The 20,056-nt window shown below is 45.5% G+C and overlaps 1 protein-coding gene across 7 annotated transcripts in view; it reads right to left on the reverse strand.

The window, feature by feature from the left end:
• Positions 1-20,056, reverse strand: part of Tiam1 (TIAM Rac1 associated GEF 1) — a 357,642-nt gene that overhangs the window by 76,669 nt on the left and 260,917 nt on the right. For all 7 annotated transcript variants that reach the window (XM_075959442.1, XM_075959443.1, XM_075959444.1 and 4 more), the window contains 5 exons: positions 15,411-15,635; positions 12,010-12,195; positions 6,703-6,849; positions 4,634-4,708; positions 1,903-2,073 (listed from right to left, as the gene is read on the reverse strand). In XM_075959442.1, the coding sequence (XP_075815557.1) occupies positions 1,903-2,073; positions 4,634-4,708; positions 6,703-6,849; positions 12,010-12,195; positions 15,411-15,635 (804 nt within the window). The remainder of the gene's footprint in view (positions 1-1,902; positions 2,074-4,633; positions 4,709-6,702; positions 6,850-12,009; positions 12,196-15,410; positions 15,636-20,056) is intronic.

The following is a 20,056-nucleotide window of genomic DNA, read 5'->3' on the forward strand; positions in this document are numbered from 1 at the left end:
ACCTCCCACAGATTAATTTCTCACAAAAACATGGTTACCATAGAGCTATGGCTTAATTTCAATTCCTGAAGGATACTCCATGGCCATGCTACTCCCTAGAAACACCTTCCAGAGTTCTACTTCCAACAGCGCCAACTGAGAGCAACTCCCACAGCTCGGTAGAACATCAATGGTTCTCTAACGAACTGTGCTCAGCTACATATAAAGCATGCAGAAATCCTCAACAGACCGACTTTGGTAAGGAATCAAAATGAGAAGTTAGGAACAGAGATGCCATTATGTTCAAAACCTAGAACTCACGCTCACAAGAAAACAGCCGGTGTGTGTGAAGTGCTATCGTATATTTTTAATGCCTATGCGGGGGCCAAGTTTAGCTTTATCCTGAAACAATAGGTTGATCTCCTTTTCTCCACATACGGCTATTTGAAAGCCATTATTTCATTATTTAATTTCCCCACGTTTGTATGAAGAGACATATTTTTAAGCATTAGTAATTTTTAAAAAGCATGTATAAATTTATAATAGTATAATTACAACATATTGTTGAGGGAGTGAAATTATTCAATATTTACCAATCATATGTAAAAAGAACAGGGCTTTTAAAATGTCATTTTTATCCATCCAAATGGTTCAAGAATAAAATTAGGATACAAAAGATTTCTTCTTTTGGAGCCTCATGGAATATCAGCTCACTCTCCTACGACAATATTATATGTTCTTCTGAGCATTGTGGACTGCCTTACATCTCTGGGAGTCCAGTGAGTGCTCACTATATCCTAGGTTCTTCTGAGTGTTGTGGACTGTCCTTCCTCAGCTCTGGGAGTCCTGTGAGTGCTCACTATATCCTAGGTTCTTCTGAGCATTGTGGACTGCCCTACATCTCTGGGAGTCCTGTGAGTGCTCACTATATCCTAGGTTCTTCTGAGCGTTGTGGACTGCCCTACATCTCTGGGAGTCCTGTGAGTGCTCACTATATCCTAGGTTCTTCTGAGCATCGTGGACTGTCCTTCCTACACCTCTGAGAGTCCTGAGTGCCCACCCGTCATAGCTCAACACCCCAGGCTGGGAGCAGCCAGAGAGAGCTGGGCTGCGGCCTTCCTTTGCTCACTTTGCCGACTTTTCTCTCCTTATGACTGGGAAGTGCGGAAAGAACTGAAGGCTTTCAGAACCACACTTTCTCTGCAAACCAGGAAAGTGGCATCTCCTCCTCAGACCTGGTGCCATCAACTAAGACCACTGGTGCCTTTGCTCATGGAAAAGCGAAAACCAGTGTGCATGAGTGACCTCCCTCTTCCTGCCGCCACTCCAGGCTACTCGGCTATGAAAAGAAATCTCACCCTGAAAAAAAATCAAGACATTTCCACATCCTAAGGCAAAAGTAGAATGAAATCAACCTCTTTCTAGTTAAAAAATACAGGCTAATTCAATGTTCACAGAACGAGGACTTTCCCATCGTGTCAGACTTGAATTGACTTTAGGTTTTCCCCAACTTGACGATGTCACTGGTGAATCAGTTACTATTCAAACATCAGGTTGCAATGGCACCCATGGTATGACACCATTAAATACATTTGCGTACATTGCGGAGCAGGGCCGCAGGACAGAAAAGCTGTCCAAGATGTCCACAGTGGTTAGCTTTGTATTCTACCTCCCTCTCAAGCTTTCTGTACTGTGTGCGGATGGAGGTCGTATGCTCGTTACAACCGTAAGAAATTTATATACGGAGACAAAACACTCGAGGGGCGCCTCCTGCTCCTCACACAGACACTGTTTGCACACAGTGCACACCTTCACCAAGGAATGCAGGGCTGCCTGCGTGTGCAAGGCATACCCAGCGCCTCATCCCTTAGAGGGATGGAGAAGAGACCGCCACCCAATCCTACTCTTCCTAGAAAACAATACCTTGCAAATGAGCTCCAAAGTGTCCCTCGCCGTGTCCCCAGGCCGCACAACTGTCAGGGCTGGCTGATTATTGGGCAGACAGAACCAGGATGGACTGAAATATTCGTGGACCCAGATGTCACAGTCGGGATTGTGCTGGTGGACGCTGGGTAAGACCACGTCCTTGTCCCTCTGCAGTAGGAAATACAGTAAGCGGGTTTGCAGCAGTCCGTACCTAACAATGTCAGACCCCAGATATGCATACCAGGGAAACCCCTAGTGAGCAGGAGTGGCCGGGCTGGGGCGGCAGGGCTGGGAGAAAGCTCTTGGAGGAACAAGGACTACTGAGAGAGAAGCTTTATGAGGGAGAGGTAGGCAGCCTTTGGCTCAGGTCATGGGGCACTCTTCCCCACCTGGCCTATGGCCATTACGTGGGCATGGCATGGATAAACACAGAGCAAAATTTGGAAGAAGGCAAAAAACAAATCATCTTTTTGGTTCCGTCCACTATTTCTTCCACAAAGACACTTTAAATTTCGAGTAGCCAGGTGGTGGTGGCGCACGCTTTTAATCCCAGCACTCGGAAGGCAGAGGCAGGTGGATCTCTGTGAGTTTGAGGACAGCCTGGGCTGCAGACTGAGTTCTAGGACAGTCAGGGACACACACAGAGAAACCCTGTCTCAAAAAAACAAAGCAAAAACAAACAAACAAAAACAATTCAAAACAAAACCTTGAGCAGAGAATTCTATCAGCAAGAATATCTGCCACATCAACCTTACAAAACAGCAAAGCAACGATGAGGCCCAAGGAAACCGTGTTCATAAAGATGATGCCTGGCACCTCATATTGATCGGCAGCAGCGTCCTGTGCTCAGCATGAACCACCAGGACAACTCTGGGAGGAACAGCGGTCCTCCGTAGGCCACCACCAGGACTGTCTCCTCAATCACATTGACTGAGGGTGGGGGACCAACATGCTTGTGGATGTGGGGGGGGGAGGGGGGGCGGATACATGCGGATGCAGCAGGGCCGAACCCAGGAAGTAGACTAGCTGGAGCAGAAAGTACCCTGCGGATGGCTGCTGCATTAGCCCAGTCAAACAAGCAGGGAAGAAAGTGTCGGATCATCATGATGTTAGCACGCGTGATGCTCCAGTAACACGGCTTTATTAGGGCTGATAACGAGGCCATTGGTGGTAAATACGGATCTACAGACTCCCAAGAACAAGGCTAATCATAGCGACATACAAGAAGAAGCAACTTTCTCGGGAAACTGGGAGGTGGTAAAATGACTTCCATTAACGGAAGCAATGGGGTTCAGGCACTGAAGGCCTTGTCGGGGTCAATAAGAGAAACCCAGTTACGGAAGAGTCTCAGGCCTGCTTTTGAACTCTCCCACTTTCACAGATCAGTTGGCCTCCAGGGAAAGAATTGCCAAAAAAGCAATCACTTGCCTACAACCCATTACCTACAATTGGAATCTTCCCGGGCTGTCCCCACATGCCACATTAAATACGTGCCCCTTAGCACTGGATCAACCCTGGATTTGCATCTAAACTGTTCTTTGAGATGAGGCTAAATGCCAGGAAGCAGAATTTTAAAAAGTTAGTCTAGAAAAATGGAAAACACAGACACACAAGGAGACTCAAAGTTTTGTCATTCCTATGCACAAGAAAGGACAATGAGGTCATTGAAGATGTATAATGTATGCAAACTGGCCTAGTTCAGATATGACAAAGTACATATTAAAGACCGTGCTTGGATCGTATATAGGTCCATAGTTTTATTATGAACAATTATTCAGAGAGAGTGCCACGGGAGTATATTCCCTAAGCTAGCCACCCCCAAACCCAGGGTGACACATCTGGGGGAGTTGGATGAAGAAAGGCTTCTCCTATGACCACTCTTCTCCCGTTCTCTCCAATACCAAGAACTCCACACTCCTCTCGTTTCTGAGGATCAGACTCTTCCAGAACACTGGGCTTAGCCACTGATGACTAATATTGCTAGGTGGCATGGTAACCAAAAGCTGGATTCTGTCGCATTGGTCATGGGGATGGGAACCAGGCAATCACGGCAACATTGTGCTGCCCACACTAGAACCCCAAAGGAAAGTGGAACTGAGGCCCTGAAAAGGGGGTGCTCTTTTTATGTTAAGCTACAAAAAGTGGCTGGGGGGCATCACTGTCCTCCTGAGGGGTCAACCCTAGCAGTCTGAAAGCCCCTGTCAAACTCAAGCACAAGGCCGAGTCATGTCTGTGAATCTCAAATTGAGTATCTGATTGGGAGGCAAAAGCATAAAAAAAAAGGAGGTGCATACTATCAGAACACTTCTGCAACTAATGGGAACAAAATAGCTTGTGTGGGCAGGGAGCGAGGACACTAAGATCTCACCTCGTGGGAATGAAAGTTGTACAGACAGAGGAATTAGCAATGGCAGAAAATACTCAGCTAACTCTGAGCTCCCATCTTCTCTTGTATTCTAGCTGGAATCTCACACATCAAATGATAAGGATGAGACATGTTATGTCAGCAGGGAGCTGCTCTTATTAGCACCAAGATTTAAACAGAAAATGATTTTTCCACCTCATGGTAACCTATTAGATAGCTTTTTTAGAAACCTGATCAAGTCAGTTTTTCATGCTGAGCGTACTTGATTTTACATCGCCCCCCCCCCCACCTCCCGAAACCACAGCACCGTGCCTATGCTGATGCTCTTGAGAGGCTCCAGAAGGAACACGCGTGTATTTTTACCTTCCCATCTGGAACCGTGTCATCAAATATCCCCTCTAATGATTTCTTCACAGCGTCGGTTCCCTCTCCAAACACCTGCAGATAGAAGAGTATCGTCTTAAAAAAAAAGGTATCTGGGCAAAGGGGCAAACGAAGCAGGGAATAGCGGCTGGAAATGGGCAAGGCTTTGGGAAAACATCACAGCAGAACTCAGGTCCTCCTGGGTCACAAAATGTGTCACAATTTACGGTGGAAAACCACAAGAATCAGGTCCCAACACTTCCCACACCTCATATAGTTCAAACATAAAGATCATAAATCAGGATGTGGACAATTCATCTAAGTTTAAAATAAAATTCGCAAAAGCAATAAACTCATTCACACAGAAGACTTCGCCTCACAGTGGTAGGCAGCTACTTGCCCACAATCACACTGCCTTTCAAGGTCACACCCTGTGGCAGAACTGGAGGAGATACTTGGAGTTTTTGTGTTTTATATAAAAGATAGAAAAGGTTTTCTTTTTATTTAAAAATCAGAAAACTGCCTATTTTTTGAAATTTGATAAATTGTGTATCGTAAAGCTATATTGAAAGTGATCACTATTCAAACATAGCCACAATAAATTCGGAATGCAGGCTATAAAATGAGCAAGTGCGACCAGGAGAAAGTCAATACCTTTTTTTTAATCCATTGTAAAAGAGGCTACAGAAACACAATTCCTGTCTATTTGAGAGTTCTGAATTAGTGATGAGATTTCCCTTACAGCATTTATGGGTAAGCGAGATTTTTTTTTAAATTTTACTTTAGGAATTATAAGAATGATTTAAGAACATGTGTGAAGATGTTTGCTTGCATTTATTGAAATTCAGTCACACATTCCAGCAGGCTATAATCTAACCCAAAAGGTAAAGCCACATAAACCAACAGTTTTCACAGAACGTAAGTCCAACTATAAGACCACTCCTCCCGGAAGGAGGGGAGGAAGGTTGATGCTAATGGCCTCCTCCTGCAGGAAGGACGGAGCACCATTAAATCCCTATTGTGCTCAGTCCCTCACTCTCACGGCATGCTTAACTGGTCCCCTTCGGGTTCCATCCAGACAAAAAAGGCAGTTTTTCAAAGGTCAACTAGGGAATTTAGGACAGCAACTTGGACTAACCCTTTTAAAACTTCATCCCTACGGAAGTTGGTGGCTGCAGTCCTCAGAGCAAACGGTACAGGAATGCTGCAATCAGGTCAGCTTTGCTCAAGGGCATCACCTGTCGGCTACACTGACAATCTGGTCCTAACCTCTCACATGGCCAGTGCTTCTCTGTCCGACCACTGTAGCCCGTGAAATGAATACACCCTCCAAATAGAGAAATAGAGTAACACTGCTCCTGTCTTCCGGCTTCTAACATCCAGATGAATGGTTTGAGGCTATTCATTTCTCAGTGTCAGTGGAGACAGATGACAATAATGGACAGCAGAGTTTCTAGAAGCAACGCCATCACGAGAGAGGGAAGAGGACCACTGGGTGTGGTTCCTCAGGGCTCCGCCCACCATCAGTCTAGATGAAGCTAGTCACAAGATCCTCTGCCAGCCTTGGACCTGAGCAGAAGAAGCCATGGTGGCCACAGTCACATTCACTTCTGGGTCCTCATTCCCTCAGATTAAGGAGCTGCCCATTTTAGGCCACCGTCCAAATCTCAGGGGCCAAGAAATGAATGCATTTCCCTGGAGGTCCCCATGATCCAGCACCTGAGACGGCTTAGGGAGACTACAGCCAATACTCGCTTGGCTTCCTGTGGTGGCTGCTCAGTTCTGAGGCCTTGTGTGAATCCGGCACTGTTTAGTAGGTCGGTAATTAGCCAGCGCTTGGGTGGAGTACAGGTGGGAGACGGATGGTGGTGACAGATTAATAGCAGAGCTCCATGTCTAGGGTATAAATTACTTATTAAAAACTGTCTGGCGCAACCAACTTCACGTCAAGTTGATTTAAAGTGTCAATAAAGAGAAACACACGCACATGCCTACACGCACACACATGTGCAAATCAACAGCCAAAGCAGCGACATCTGTAGGTGCTTTATGCTGACTCTGGGACCTACCTGGTTGATGGTTGGACGTCCCTGCTTCTTTTTGGAGGTAGTGTCCAGGCCCCAGAGAGAAGAAAACCTGCTTCTTCGCTTGCTTGCAGACCTGGACATGGCTTGAGTGCGTCTTCTCACTCCGATCTCACCGGTGCGGGCTGCCACCTGGAACGAAGAAGCCGCAGGAGAGGTGGATCAGCACCAACACAGGCGCCTTGAGGTAACACACCATCCTACCCACCCTTAATAAACCATAGCATGCTACTGACCCCAGTGCTATGACCTCACAGACAGAGATTCTGGGAGCCTTCACTGAGGCCAAATGGTAAGTTGGCAAACTCAATCACTATAGGAAACCACTAATTTATTTATTTAGATAAAAATAATAAATATATAATCTCTTTATTGGCTAAAAGAGCAACAAAATATGTCATGTGGTTAAGAGTTAGCTGTCCTCCAGTCTGCTTGACCGACTGTACCTGAAGCCTAGAACCACGCACATTCTGGAGATGCTCTCTAAACACTACACAGCAGACTCTGTATTTTAATTACAAATCATTCCAAGGGTCAGTTAAAAACCAGAAGACTATGGCCCCTACGATTCTACACTAAACCTAAACTAGCTAATCTCTTGTATCTGTTGGAATCTCTTCAATCTCTTCGAATATACAAAATTATCCTCTTAGCTACAGAAGTGATCGCTGCCCCAGTATCCAGTGTCTTCTCTAGGAAATCCCTAATGTATCTGGGCACTTGGCCAAGAAGTCAGGGTTGGCTTCTTTCCTTTTCCCAGAGCATGGGCTTGTGACCATTTCTGCTGATGGGATGGCTTCTAGGAAATGTTTTCGGGGATGGAGGGGGGCTTTCTAGTCTTTTTTGCGCAGCTCATCCCTGGTGATGAGGATGACTGCATCACGGCCTCAATCATCAGGCTATTCCAGGACAGAAGACTAAGGGAAGAGAACCAACCACCTTGGGAGACTGGACCACTTGGCTGCATCCCAGACTCACAATGGTGCTCTCTTGCGCTCTCCTGTTTCACTGTGCTGGGGATTGAACCCAGGACGTGACACACGCTGGGCAAACACTCTATCACTGAGCTACATCCAAGCCTAACAAAGGTACTGATGAATGGAGGGGTTTCTCTCATGTAAACCTGCACTCTCTCCCGCTCCACCCCCTCCTATCTATCTATACACGCATACATATGCACAGTAAACATAGATCCTCCATAACTTACACGTGTTGCATTTACATGAAAAGGAAACAACACTCATATTTCTTTTTAAAGCTATACTCTGCTGAGATGCCTGCAAAGCACCATCCAACCAGAGAAACATTTCAGAACAGGGTACCCATATTTGAAGCTGCCACTGTGACAGTGGCAGAAGTGGGGATCCCCTTGGACTCCAGAAAGCGCTGGGTGAATTTTACCCTACAGCTTGTAAGCAATGTCCCAGGAACTTCAGGGCTTCTCTGCCAGGAGGTCTCAATAGGCCACCCACAAGATCTCCTTTCGAAAGGGCATGGCAGGAGGCTTAGTGAGTCAGACTGGAAATGAACCTCCCCACCTGCGCTTTGCCGCTGGAGGTGAATGTCTCAGAACCCACTTGTCATAGATTCCCACGGGGGCAACTCCCAACATGACAGATGCCAACTGGCAGCAGTCTCAGGAATGAAGTGGTGTTGGGTAACACAGGGGGCCTCCCAGCCCTCAGTATGTTGGCCACAAAGCATTTCCCTGAGTCCTCAGTATTGACAGTATCAACACAGAAGAAGCCCAGGGAGTAGATGGGCAAGGGCCCCACACACACTCAGAATGGGAACCAAAACAGCTTCTCCATGAGGGCATTAGGGAGAAGGGTTTTGGACTCAGATGAAAACAGAGGATTGAGGGAAGCGGGAAGTCTTGCCTTGTCTCAGTTAAGTACTTAAGAAACACAGATCAGGGCATTAAAAAAAGTGGGAGTCAAGACTCCCATGGGAAATTTTATGAGAAAGAATTTAACCTACACTCATTCTTGAGGTATTTGTGTGGGGGGGGGCACAAATAGAAGGCATCATAAAACATGTCAAATGTTCTGGTCTCTGCCTTCTAGGTTGAAGGCGAACCCCGCTTGTGAAATGATTAAATCAGAGCACACTGACATATGTGTGCTTCCACGGCTGTGTAAACAAAGGAGAAAGGGTGTTAAACTTTAAAATCCAAACCAGATCAGCTGCTCGGTCTCAGCCAATTTGCAGACAGCAAGGTCTACCTGTAAGCACAATGTCTGTCTGTCTGTCTGCCTCCACGCCACACACAGGTAGGCAAGAGGAGTCAGCACCCACTATCTATGGATTCAGGCAACATCGGGTCAAAATTATTCAGAAAAAAATTCCATATCTATTGAGACATTTTCCTCATCGCTATTCAATAAACAATAAAGTATAAGCATCTGCATACCATTAGCGCAGCATTAGGCACATGGGAGGACTCTGGTACCCTGATGCCACTCCTCTGAGGATGCTGAGGAATGATGATCCCAGCAGCCTTGTGTGAGCCTGCTCATTTCCTTCCCAGCATGCCTCACTGTCTGTCCCCACCATGTTCCGTGAACTGCGAGTGCTCTTCTTCCTGTCTCTCCCATGTGAACATGAGCCCCAGGAACATAGACTCTCTGTGCTCTTATGCCCTCACCACAAGGCTAGCGACTGACACATGCCTGGGCTGTGCATGTATTTGTCAATAAAATGAATAAATACAACATTTAAAATTAAAGGCTGAGCAGCAATAACTTAAAAAGTAACTCGAGTTTACAGTCTCGGGAGAGGAGAAAAAGCACGGGAAGAGAAACCTGGGCACACAAATACTCCCAGGGCCTGGCTGCCCGCTTTGGGCTGCTTCAAAGGCTTGAGCAGCTGTCCTCAAGTGCTCAGGCCTTGTGGGCCATAAGGGCAGCGCCACCCCCACCGTGACTCCAGACAATAATGACCAAGGGGGTATAGAAAACAGGCTGGCAGAAGAACTACCGGACAAGAACTCATGGGTTTCTCAATGACAGGCCCACACAATGCCTCCTCTGTGGCGGGCACCTGACTACTTTATCAGTCAGCTCATCTGTGCAAACAAGAACAATGATAACCTTTCTTCAAAGAGTACAGCAGGGACCCTTCGGTTAATGAAGGCACTTCACTCAGCAGGACGAGGATCTCCTAGTGAATAGGACTCCCACTGTAGCTCACTCCCTTCCCCTCCCTCCCCCAGCCATGGTACCCTTGTACCTTCTCCTTCCATCCACCCCCACTTAACAGGAGGGGGCAATATCCTAGACAAAGGAGGGATTGAAGAAGGCCTCAACTCCCACTGAGAGGAGGGGACCCTGAGGGTCAAATGACAAGGAGAGATGGGGGGGGGGGTGTCCAAAAAATCAGATTAAAATTCTGCTGGGCGTGTTTTGCCAGCTGATGCGAAAAATAGAAACGGATACCGGGTAGTATATCCTAACGTGCTCTGTCTAAAATGAAAGCCAGCCTGCACAGACCGGCAAGGATGCAGACACCAGGACCTGCATTACTGAAGCAGCTAGCGAGAAACGGCAGAAAGAAGCAGAGAGGCGGATTTACGGAATGAAACACTAGTCTTCCAAATAACAGAGCAAAAGTCCCTAAGAATCACCAACTCAACCGCTTCTTCCATAGGGTAGACTTAACTCATCTGCCACCAAATGAAAAAGCGCATACATCATAGACACGAAGAGGAATTTAGGGGGACCATAGGTCAATGACAGACAAGGAACTCAACGGCTTTTTCTTGTCTATTTCAGAGACAGACACTTATAAGAAAGCAACCGGTGCACATGAGTTTGAGGTAGAAGGCAAACTGGATTTCTTCGCATCCTATCGTGTGACAGCAAGAGGGAAAGGGATGTGGGTGCTGGAGATTGACAGGTGGTATCTCACTGAGAAGAGCTTGCCTGCCAACAGAAATAAATAAATACATGCTCTTGATTGGGAAATTCTGACAGGAGCAAAGGAAAATCCCCCACACGGAATAAAGATTTGGCTAAGTTAAAAACTAGTGCTCAGGTCTCAAGGCAACAGACCTAAATCACGCAGACCATAAATGAAAAGTAATGAAAATAAAAACAAGTAGGTCCCCAGCAGTTCTAACTTTCCCCGCTGTTCCTTACAGGGAAAACCAAAAATGAAACAGCACATAGAGAGGAGGCAAGCACACCAGGGCAGAGCTGGAGTTAGCAGAACAAGGCAGTTTTTAATAAAAAAACTCTAAGATTGGAGTAAGACCTCTTTCAAAGTGCAGATCTCCCCGTAATTATCTGAATGATGATGCCAATCTGTTTACAAAGAACACAAGCACCCAGGACTGAATTATAACTTAGCATTCAGCTACACTCAGCTAACGCTTCCAAGGCAGCTCAGGACTCTGCCACTGACTTCACCTCTAATTCCGTGGAAACGTGTTACGGGTGTGATATAGTTCTGGGGTGTCGACTTAGGTGGCTAAAATTGGTTGCTTGTATACTGATTTCCCCACTCTGGCAGAAATGGGCCCCAAGTACATAAAGCTGCTCGTAATTTAACAAGTACTGAGAATTACAGAGTGTGAACACACGGCACAACCACGCGTTCTGCCGCTGCGAACTCAGACGAAAACTCCCCTCCTAGGACATGCGTCCAGCTACGCCTCACTGAAACCGGCCTTCCTCTACACATCATACATTAGCTGTCAAAGTAGGATCAAGTGGAGGGAGACCTCCAAGCCGCAAATATCTGCTGACGGTGTGGTGTGGGGGCAGGGGAGAATACATACACCTACGCCTCACAGAGAGAACAGAGCTATACGCACGAGGGAAAGTCCTCCATTCATCACGTACATAAGGTTATTAACTTTATGGTTTCAAATGCCAAAACTGTCTAAAAATAACATCTATCCACAAACACTGTGGCGAATATGTCTCAAGACAAGACCTTTACGGGGCTGGGATGTAGCTCAATGATAGAGTGTTTACCTAACATTTGTGAGGTCCTGGGTTCAATTCCGAACACCATGGGAAGGGAGTAGGCTGGGGTGTTAGAAGGGATCTGGGGAGACGGTGCCTTTTGCATTTTGCTTGCACAATAGTCTTAACCCTATCAAGAAAGGTTTAATTACATTCCCACATAGGTTCGAATGAAATTCTGCATGATTTGCACAGTGAGATGAGTTTGGAAATCCGTACAGGGCAGCAAACTAAGGAAACAGCTGAGAGACTCCTGTCAAGTCCTGTTCGGGATTAAGAACCAAGATAAATATTTTTCCAAACTTCATTTGCTTCTACTCACCAGGGCATGAAAAGACGATACAGAAAAGATCCCAAGGCGGCCCATTGCCACTTTCGTCGGCCGGCTTGCAAAAGCAAGCAGCCTTTTGGGGTTTGGCAGCTCCCCGCCCTGGAGACTGGCTAAGTAACAGCGGAAACGAAACAGGTCCATCTGGAACTGCTCGAGATTCTGCTCCCAGACAAAGATCTGCAGTAGTGAAAAACCAAGGAGAGAAATGGGAAAAGGAGAAAATAAACATTAGCCAAAAATGGTGCAGATCAGTTGATTGTAAAGGTGCTAATTATAATTCTCGAGGGGAAACAACGGGGCCCCTAGGTCTCCCATCTGTAACCATGAATGCAGTATCATAAACATAAAGTACATTGTTAGTAATGGGTGCTCTCCTAGCACAGAGTTCACAGGGATTTTGGTGGGGGTGAGGGGGAGCATGTTTGGTATGTCAATTCTGACCACAAACCTAAGACAGAAGGAATAAAAATGTAGGGATCTCCAGTACTAAGGAACGCTCATGTTGACAAGGAGAGGACTTTTACTAAGAAAAGTAAGGCCAATTACAGGACAAAAACAAATAAACCAAAAGCTTTGGTAAAAGTGGGGAGGTTATTAAAGAAAGAGTTAAGAGTAGTAAACTGTCCCTTGCTCAGCCTAGGCATGGGGGCAGGGTGCTTAGTCCTGGCTCAAGGAGGTTGATGGGACAGACTTAACTGACTTCTCAGGGGAGGCCTTACCCTCTCGGAGGAGTGGATGGGGGGTAGAATAGGGGGAAGGTGGGGGGAGTGGGAGTTGAGGAGGGAGGGGGAACTGGGATTGGTATGCAGATAGATAGATAGATAGATAGATAGATAGATAGATAGATAGATGCCAGATGATAGATAGATAGATAGATAGATAGATAGATAGATAGATAGATAGATGCCAGATGATAGATAGATAGATGATAGATAGATAGATAGATAGATAGATAGATAGATAGATAGATAGATAGATAGATAGATAGATGATAGAAAGATAGATGCCAGATGATAGATAGATAGATAGATAGATAGATAGATAGATAGATGATAGATAGATAGATAGATAGATAGATAGATAGATAGATGCCAGATGATAGATAGATAGATAGATAGATAGATAGATAGATAGATAGATAGATAAATAGATGCCAGATGATAGATAGATAGATGATAGATGATAGATAGATAGATAGATAGATAGATAGATAGATAGATAGATAGATGCCAGATGATAGATAGATAGATAGATAGATAGATAGATAGATAGATAGATAGATAGATAGATAGATAGGATAGATGATGGATGGATGGATGGATGGATGGATGGATGGATGGATGGAAGGAAGGAAGGAAGGAAGGTCAACTACAGGTCAAAATCAAATAAACCAAAAGCTTTGGTAAAGTGGGTACTATTAAATAAGGGTCAAAAGTAGTAAACTGTCAAAGTGGAGATCCAGGGTTCCACTCAAAGCTAGTGTCCACACATGTCCTTGTCACTCAAAGTGGCAAAATAGCCTCTGGCTACTGATGTGGCATTCACATAAGACCACAGAGACCATGTATAGTAAAGAAAAATGCTCTGGTACTAAGTGGAAGCTCATGGGGCTAGAGAGATGGCCCAGCAATTAAGAGCATTGCTGCTCTTATAGAGGACATGAGTTCTGTTCCCAGCACCCACAGAGCATCTCATCACTGACTATGACTTCATTTCTAGTGGTGCTGACGCCCTGTTCTGACTTCTGTGGGCACCAAGAATGCATATAATCATAAACATACATCAGGTGGCACCTATACACATAAATTAAATCCTTAAAAAGGACAAAGTGAAAGCTGAGAGAGAGGCCACTGGTGATATCTCCCTTTTTAATCGTGATCAAAGTGAGTGTGAAGACACAAGTTCATGACGTGATGTGGGATTCCCCTCTGTGTGCTGTGAATATGTTTTTTTTTTAACCAATGGTTAATAAAGAAGCTGCTTCGGGTTACTGCAGTGCAGAATAGAGCAAGGTGGGAATTCCAAGCAGAGATAGAGGAGAAAAGAAGACAGTCAGGGAGATGCAATGTAGTTGCTGAAGGAGACAGAGGCCCTGGAACCTTACCAGTAAACCACGAACCTCGTGGAAGAGGTTAATTTAAGATGTAAGAGCTAGCTAGAAATATGCTTAAGCTATTGGGCAAGCAGTGTTGTAATTAATGTAGTTTCTGTGTGGTTATTTCGGATCTGGGTGGCCGGGAACGAACAAGCAGCCTCCATCTACAATGGCAGCACTGTTCAAAGCAGCCAAGAAGCTGCAAATAGCTCAAATGCCATCAAAGAAGAAATGGACAACGGTGCTGCAAATACACAATGGAATCAGGAGAGGCCCCCAAAGAGGCAGACACTGATGGGTAAGCCCCAGTGCAAGCCAAACTCCAAAAAGCTACGCAAAGTGAAGAAGGCAGGCACAAGGGTCACATGCTAAGCAATCACATTCACACGGAGCATCTCAAAGAGACAAACCATTCAAAACAGACCCAGGGACAGAGAGGAGCAAACACTTAACAGGAGTTGGGTTCCTCTTAGAAGTAGATGGAGAAAGTGGCCACCTAACATTGCAAATGTTTTGACTGCCGCTAAATTCTTGCTCCCTTTACATGGTTTTGTTATGTGAATTTGCCTGAATTTAAAAACCACAGTGACCAAGACCATAAAGCACAGAGCAAAGGGGCCCCGTGTTCCTTGTAGCTATAATGAGTGCACGCACTGCTTTATTGTCATTATTTCTTAAACACTACAGTACAATTATTTACATAACATTCATATCTATTGGGTATCATACATGACCTAGGAATGAATTAAAATACATGAGAGGATAGTGTAGGTTATGAACACATACTATGTGTCCATTTTATGTCAGAGACTGGGGCATGCCCAGATCTGGGTTGCTGCAGGGGTCCTGAAACCAGTTCACAATGGGTAGTGAGGGACAGCTGAGTGGACTTTAAAAATCACCTGTCACTTTTTAAAATTTAGGAATCGAAGTCTGTTGAGGAATCAGGAACGAATTCTCCTCATAGCTTCACTCCATGGTAGGTGAGGGAGGAAAGCATAGATTCTCAAATACACAGATCCACCTAGAATCACAAGAATTGGTGGGAGCTGGAGGACTCCTCTCTCTGATTTCCGCCTTCCATTCAATATCATATTGTTCCTTTAACTCATAACAATCAACTCTGAGCAAAGGGCGAGGAAACTGACTATCACAATAGAGAGTTTAACAGTCTGGGTGACAGGCTGCTGCCACGGTGAGGGGAGATCTTCAGAGATTCTGAGACAGCAAAAAAAAAAAGCAAAGACCTAACAAGACCTAACGAGTCTGCCAGCTCCACACGCAAAGGGACAGTCACCTGGTCCAGTATGGTCTTCTTCTTCTTTGAGTCGGTGACCGAGGACAGCTGCATCTCCCCCATCTTCTTCATCTTCTCGTCCATGTCGATCTTCTGCTCCAGCTTCTTGATCTCTGACTTGAGGAGGCGCAGTGTGTCTTCCTTGTGGTGGTGCCTTGCCACAGCGGCTGCGCAGGCAGAGTGGATGGCGGTGATCCAGTTCTCCAGCTCCGTCTGGCTGGTGGTCTGTGAGAGGAGGGTGTAGGGAGAGAGAGCCACTTCTTAGAAGATGACAGAAACTAACAGTGTGTGTTCGGGGAAGCAGTGTCTCTGAGGCAAGGTGTCAGGTCTACACACACACACACACACACACACACTCACACACGACTACCTAGACTTATCCCTTATAGAAATCCACAAAAGAAGGCCAGTCCCACCTCCAACCCCTCAAGTGGTACCCTCAAAGAAGCTGCATGTTACACAATGAACCTAAGAAATTCTCTTGCTTAAATGATACCTCTAAAGAACTTCTCCCCGTTTTAAGCAGCTATATCAAAACTAGGGTCGAGGCAACCAGGATCGATACTGCCTTAAGGAACTCCAGGAACACATCCATGAGTAGCAACAACCCAGGAGCCAGCCACAAACTACCAACAGCGTAAGGAGAGTACTAAGATGATGCTGACACACACCGAAGGACAGGTGACCTCCAAACAGGAGTAGTTTAAGACAAAGAGCCTCTGAAAGGCAAAAGTGGTAAAGTTTGTGGGCAAAAACTCATGCAAAATTATTTGCAAAATCATTCAAGACTCACAGGATCTGCACGAGCTCAAGCCAGACCAAATCCCAACACAGAAGAGGGGAGGTGGACACAAACACTTGATTGCTACTGGGAGCGGGAAGTCGGTTTGCTTTATTGGTGTGAACCCTGCTTTATCAGCCATGCTCCAGGGCAGGAAGGCTCCACACCAAGGAATGGTTTCCAACACAAACTGGGTTAAAAGAGTGAGAGAGGCCAGCAGTGGTGGCACACACCTTTAATCAATCATAGCACTTGGTAGGCAGTGACAGGCAGGTCTCCGTGAGTTCAAGGCTAGCCTAATCTACAGAGTAGATTCTGCAGAGGACAGCTAGGGTTACACAGAGAAACCCTGTCTCAAAAAACCAAATAGACAAACAAATGAATAAATATTAAGAGAGACAGGAAGACGGGGAATGTGGGGGGAGAAACACAGACTAAAAATCGGAGGGGAGAGGGTGGTGAAGAGAAAATATAATCAAAATAGGTTATATAAAATTCTCAAGAAATTAATAAAAAACACTATTTTCTTAAACTAGAAGGTCAAGCAGGAATATCTGTAAATGTGGAGATGTTAGACTTTTCTAGTTATCCCATAAGCCCAAATAATTCATATAACTTTCCTATTCATATAGACTTTCCTATGCATTCCCATAAGCCCAAAGAATTCAGTATTGGCAAGGTGTTAGCTCAGCCAAAGAAATGATTGGCTTAGACGTTTCTTAGTAACACAAAGGTGGCTGCTGTCATCACGCTTTTCTTCTGCGGCTCTAATCTCTATTTTTACCTAACTAGTGGGCTGTCTTACAAACAAAATTCTTTTAAGAGGACCCCCCCTCCAACTCCAGCATTTTATTCCTTGGTAGCTAAGAATGGAAATTTTAGCAATCATTCTAATCGGAGAGTTTTGCATTCATCCAAAGACACGGCATCTAACATTAAAAAATGTTGTCTTGCAAGAAAACTAGCTTACAAACCTAAAAGACCTGACAGTTGTTGTATTTATAAAAAGAAATGCATTGCCAGTGGATAGAGATTGCAATCACCTAGACATGCTTATAAAGGAACAGAAGCAGCAACTGGCAAGCAAACAGGGTTGATTTGTGTGGATTAAGTAGGGGAAGATGCAGTAAGGACATTAAGGTCACAGATAAACTGAAGTTTGGACAGTCTAGGTGGTCCAAACTCTTATCTTTTATCCTCAGCCTTCTGGGTGGGAGCCACCAAGCCTGGTTACGAATTTATTTTGTTAGAAAAAGAATCTGCTTACATGGGAAAGTAATAATAAGGATTATTTTCTGAGGGAAAAAAAAAACAGTAACTCCCATGTTGACGAATGTTTAGAGCAACTTGAAGCCCTATGAACGGCTTCTGTCCGCTCAGAGTGGGGATAAATGCTTCAGAAAGCAGTTAAGTACAACTGACTGAAGCTGGGCATATTAATGTCTTGTGGCATGAATTCATGGTACAGAACTAAGTATATTCATATACTCAGCAAAATTAATGTACCAGAACACGTGTACACACTGAAGTGTTTTTTATTTACTTTATATATGTGTTTTACCTGTATGTATGTTTGTGCCCCATATGTGTGCAGACCTGGCAGAGGCCAGCAGAGGGTGTTGGACCCTCGAGGAATAGTGGTATAGAGCATAGAGCGGGGTGGGTTGGGGGGAGAAATCACTTGTGTTTACCTCCTATGAGGAGCTAAGCCCAACTCAGCCAAGGGCAAGGTTGTCCCTTCTGATGTCAGAGAAGTTATATCCATCTCTTTCAAGAAGTGGGAATGAAGGAGACAAGACTGTAGATTAATGGTGCTTACCCAGCATGCCCATGGCTCTGCGTTTGATTCACGGCACATAAACAGAGTTGATGTCAATTGAAGCTAAATGTGGTAGCCTGTAATTGCCCCTAATCTCATAGGGAGTGGCACTATTAGGAGGTGTGGCTTTGTTGGAGGAAGTGTTTCCCTGTGGGGATGGGCTTTGAGGTTTCTATGCTTAGGATACTGTCCAGGATCTTAGTTGACTTCCTGTTGCCTGTGAGATGTAGGACTCACAGCTGCTTCTCCAGAAGTAGTCTTCTCAGACTCCATGTCTGCCTGCATGCTGCCATGCTCCCCGCCACGATGATAATGAACTGAACCTCAGAAACTGTAAGCCAGCCACCCCAATTAAACGTTTTCCTTTCTAAGAGTTGTCGTGGTCATGGTGTCTCTTCACAGCAATAGAAACCCTAACTAAGACACTAAGCTAAACGTCATCAGTCTTGAACTTCTTGTAAAGGCCAGCAGACAGTGACTGCCTCCACACCAAGGTGCAGCGGCGGCCAATGGAGAGGTGCGTGCTAGGTTCAGAACTCTACTGTGGCCCGAGGAGAAACTGTTCTGGAGGCAGACGAAAGCAACATGGTGCAGCAATGTGAAGTGTGTCCACTGCTATCGGACTGGGCACCTACATACACGGGTTAAGATGGAACAATTCTATGTGTATTATATGATAATAAACAGAAAAGAACAATCTATAAATGAAGTGGGCACAGCTGGCAAAGTGCGCGCTCACAAGCATGGAGGTCTGAGTGTGAGCCCGGGCACCCATTTAAAAAGCTGAGTGTGGACACGCGCACTGTAAGTCCAGTGCTGAGAGATGAACGCAGGAGAACCCAAGACTAATCAGAAATCTCTGGGCCAATCAATGAAAGATCCTGAAGAAAATAAGGGAGGGAGGGAGGGAGGGAGGGAGGGAGGGAGGGAGGGAGGGAGGGAGGGAAAGAAAGAAAGAAAGAAAGAAAGAAAGAAAGAAAGAAAGAAAGAAAGAAAGAGTGGAAGATTGTCCCTGAGCTTAAATACACACCTAAGCTAAGCACTGGCATATAAATAAACAGGTGGATGGGTGGATGGATGGATGGATGGATGGATGGATGGATGGATGGATGAATTACAGTCAAAGAAAGAGAAAAATATCAGTCCTCCAGAGCCAGAGAAACATGTGGTGACAGGTCTATGAAAAATACAGCCATCAGCCCTTTAACCACTAAGCATGTCCCAGCCATCTATTTCTAAAATCCTGGCAGTGGCTGAAGGCTTTTCCATTAGTGAAAATGTTTGCCCCTGCTGTCCCGTCTAAATAAAACAGCGGTCCCTGCCATCCTCCATCACCAAACCAAATCCATTTCTGAGCACAGTGATTCACTAAAAGAGGTTTGGAGCAAAGCTGGTCCTCTGGCAGCAGCAAGAGGGAACCCTGTGCTGAGGAGGGTGGGAAACCTGTGTGCTCCCTGCTCTCAGCAGCTACTTCCGTGAGGCAAAGTCTTCAAACATCCCATCAGTTCCCAGGCTCCAGTTCTGACGTCACCTCGGCCGACTGCGAACTTAATGCAGTGGGGTCCACGAAGGTCTCTCCACAGACTAAATTCTGACTCTTGGAAAAGCTGCTCAACCCATTAACCTTGTATCACGTCCTCACAGTAGGCAAGTGTAGCCAGGGACGTGATCTAAGAAAGTGTTCACTGCCAGAGCCCAGTGGCCACAAAGGCAGAGGGAGAGACCACCCATACACACCCGTACACCCTGGCCCACCCTCACCAGTCATCCCTCCAATCACACATGGCAGTGGCCAGGTAGAGAGAACAGCCTTGTGATTCTTCCTCTGCCTTCTGGGGATGCTATAAATACTCTTGTGAAGTTCAGTGAGCGGGCAGGGGAAAAGAAGTTCTTGCCAACAGATAATCAGAAAAAAAAATGTATTTGCATAAGAGCCCCTCTGTGTGCGGAGATGTGATGAGGCTTGGGGCTTCATTATGTATTTAAATAGATCTAGCTTCAATTACCCACCGCACGGAGGACCCTCGGTGATTTCAGATAATCAAT

This window comes from Microtus pennsylvanicus, chromosome 1 (genome assembly GCF_037038515.1).
Source record: "Microtus pennsylvanicus isolate mMicPen1 chromosome 1, mMicPen1.hap1, whole genome shotgun sequence".
Taxonomy (NCBI): Eukaryota; Metazoa; Chordata; class Mammalia; order Rodentia; family Cricetidae; genus Microtus; species Microtus pennsylvanicus.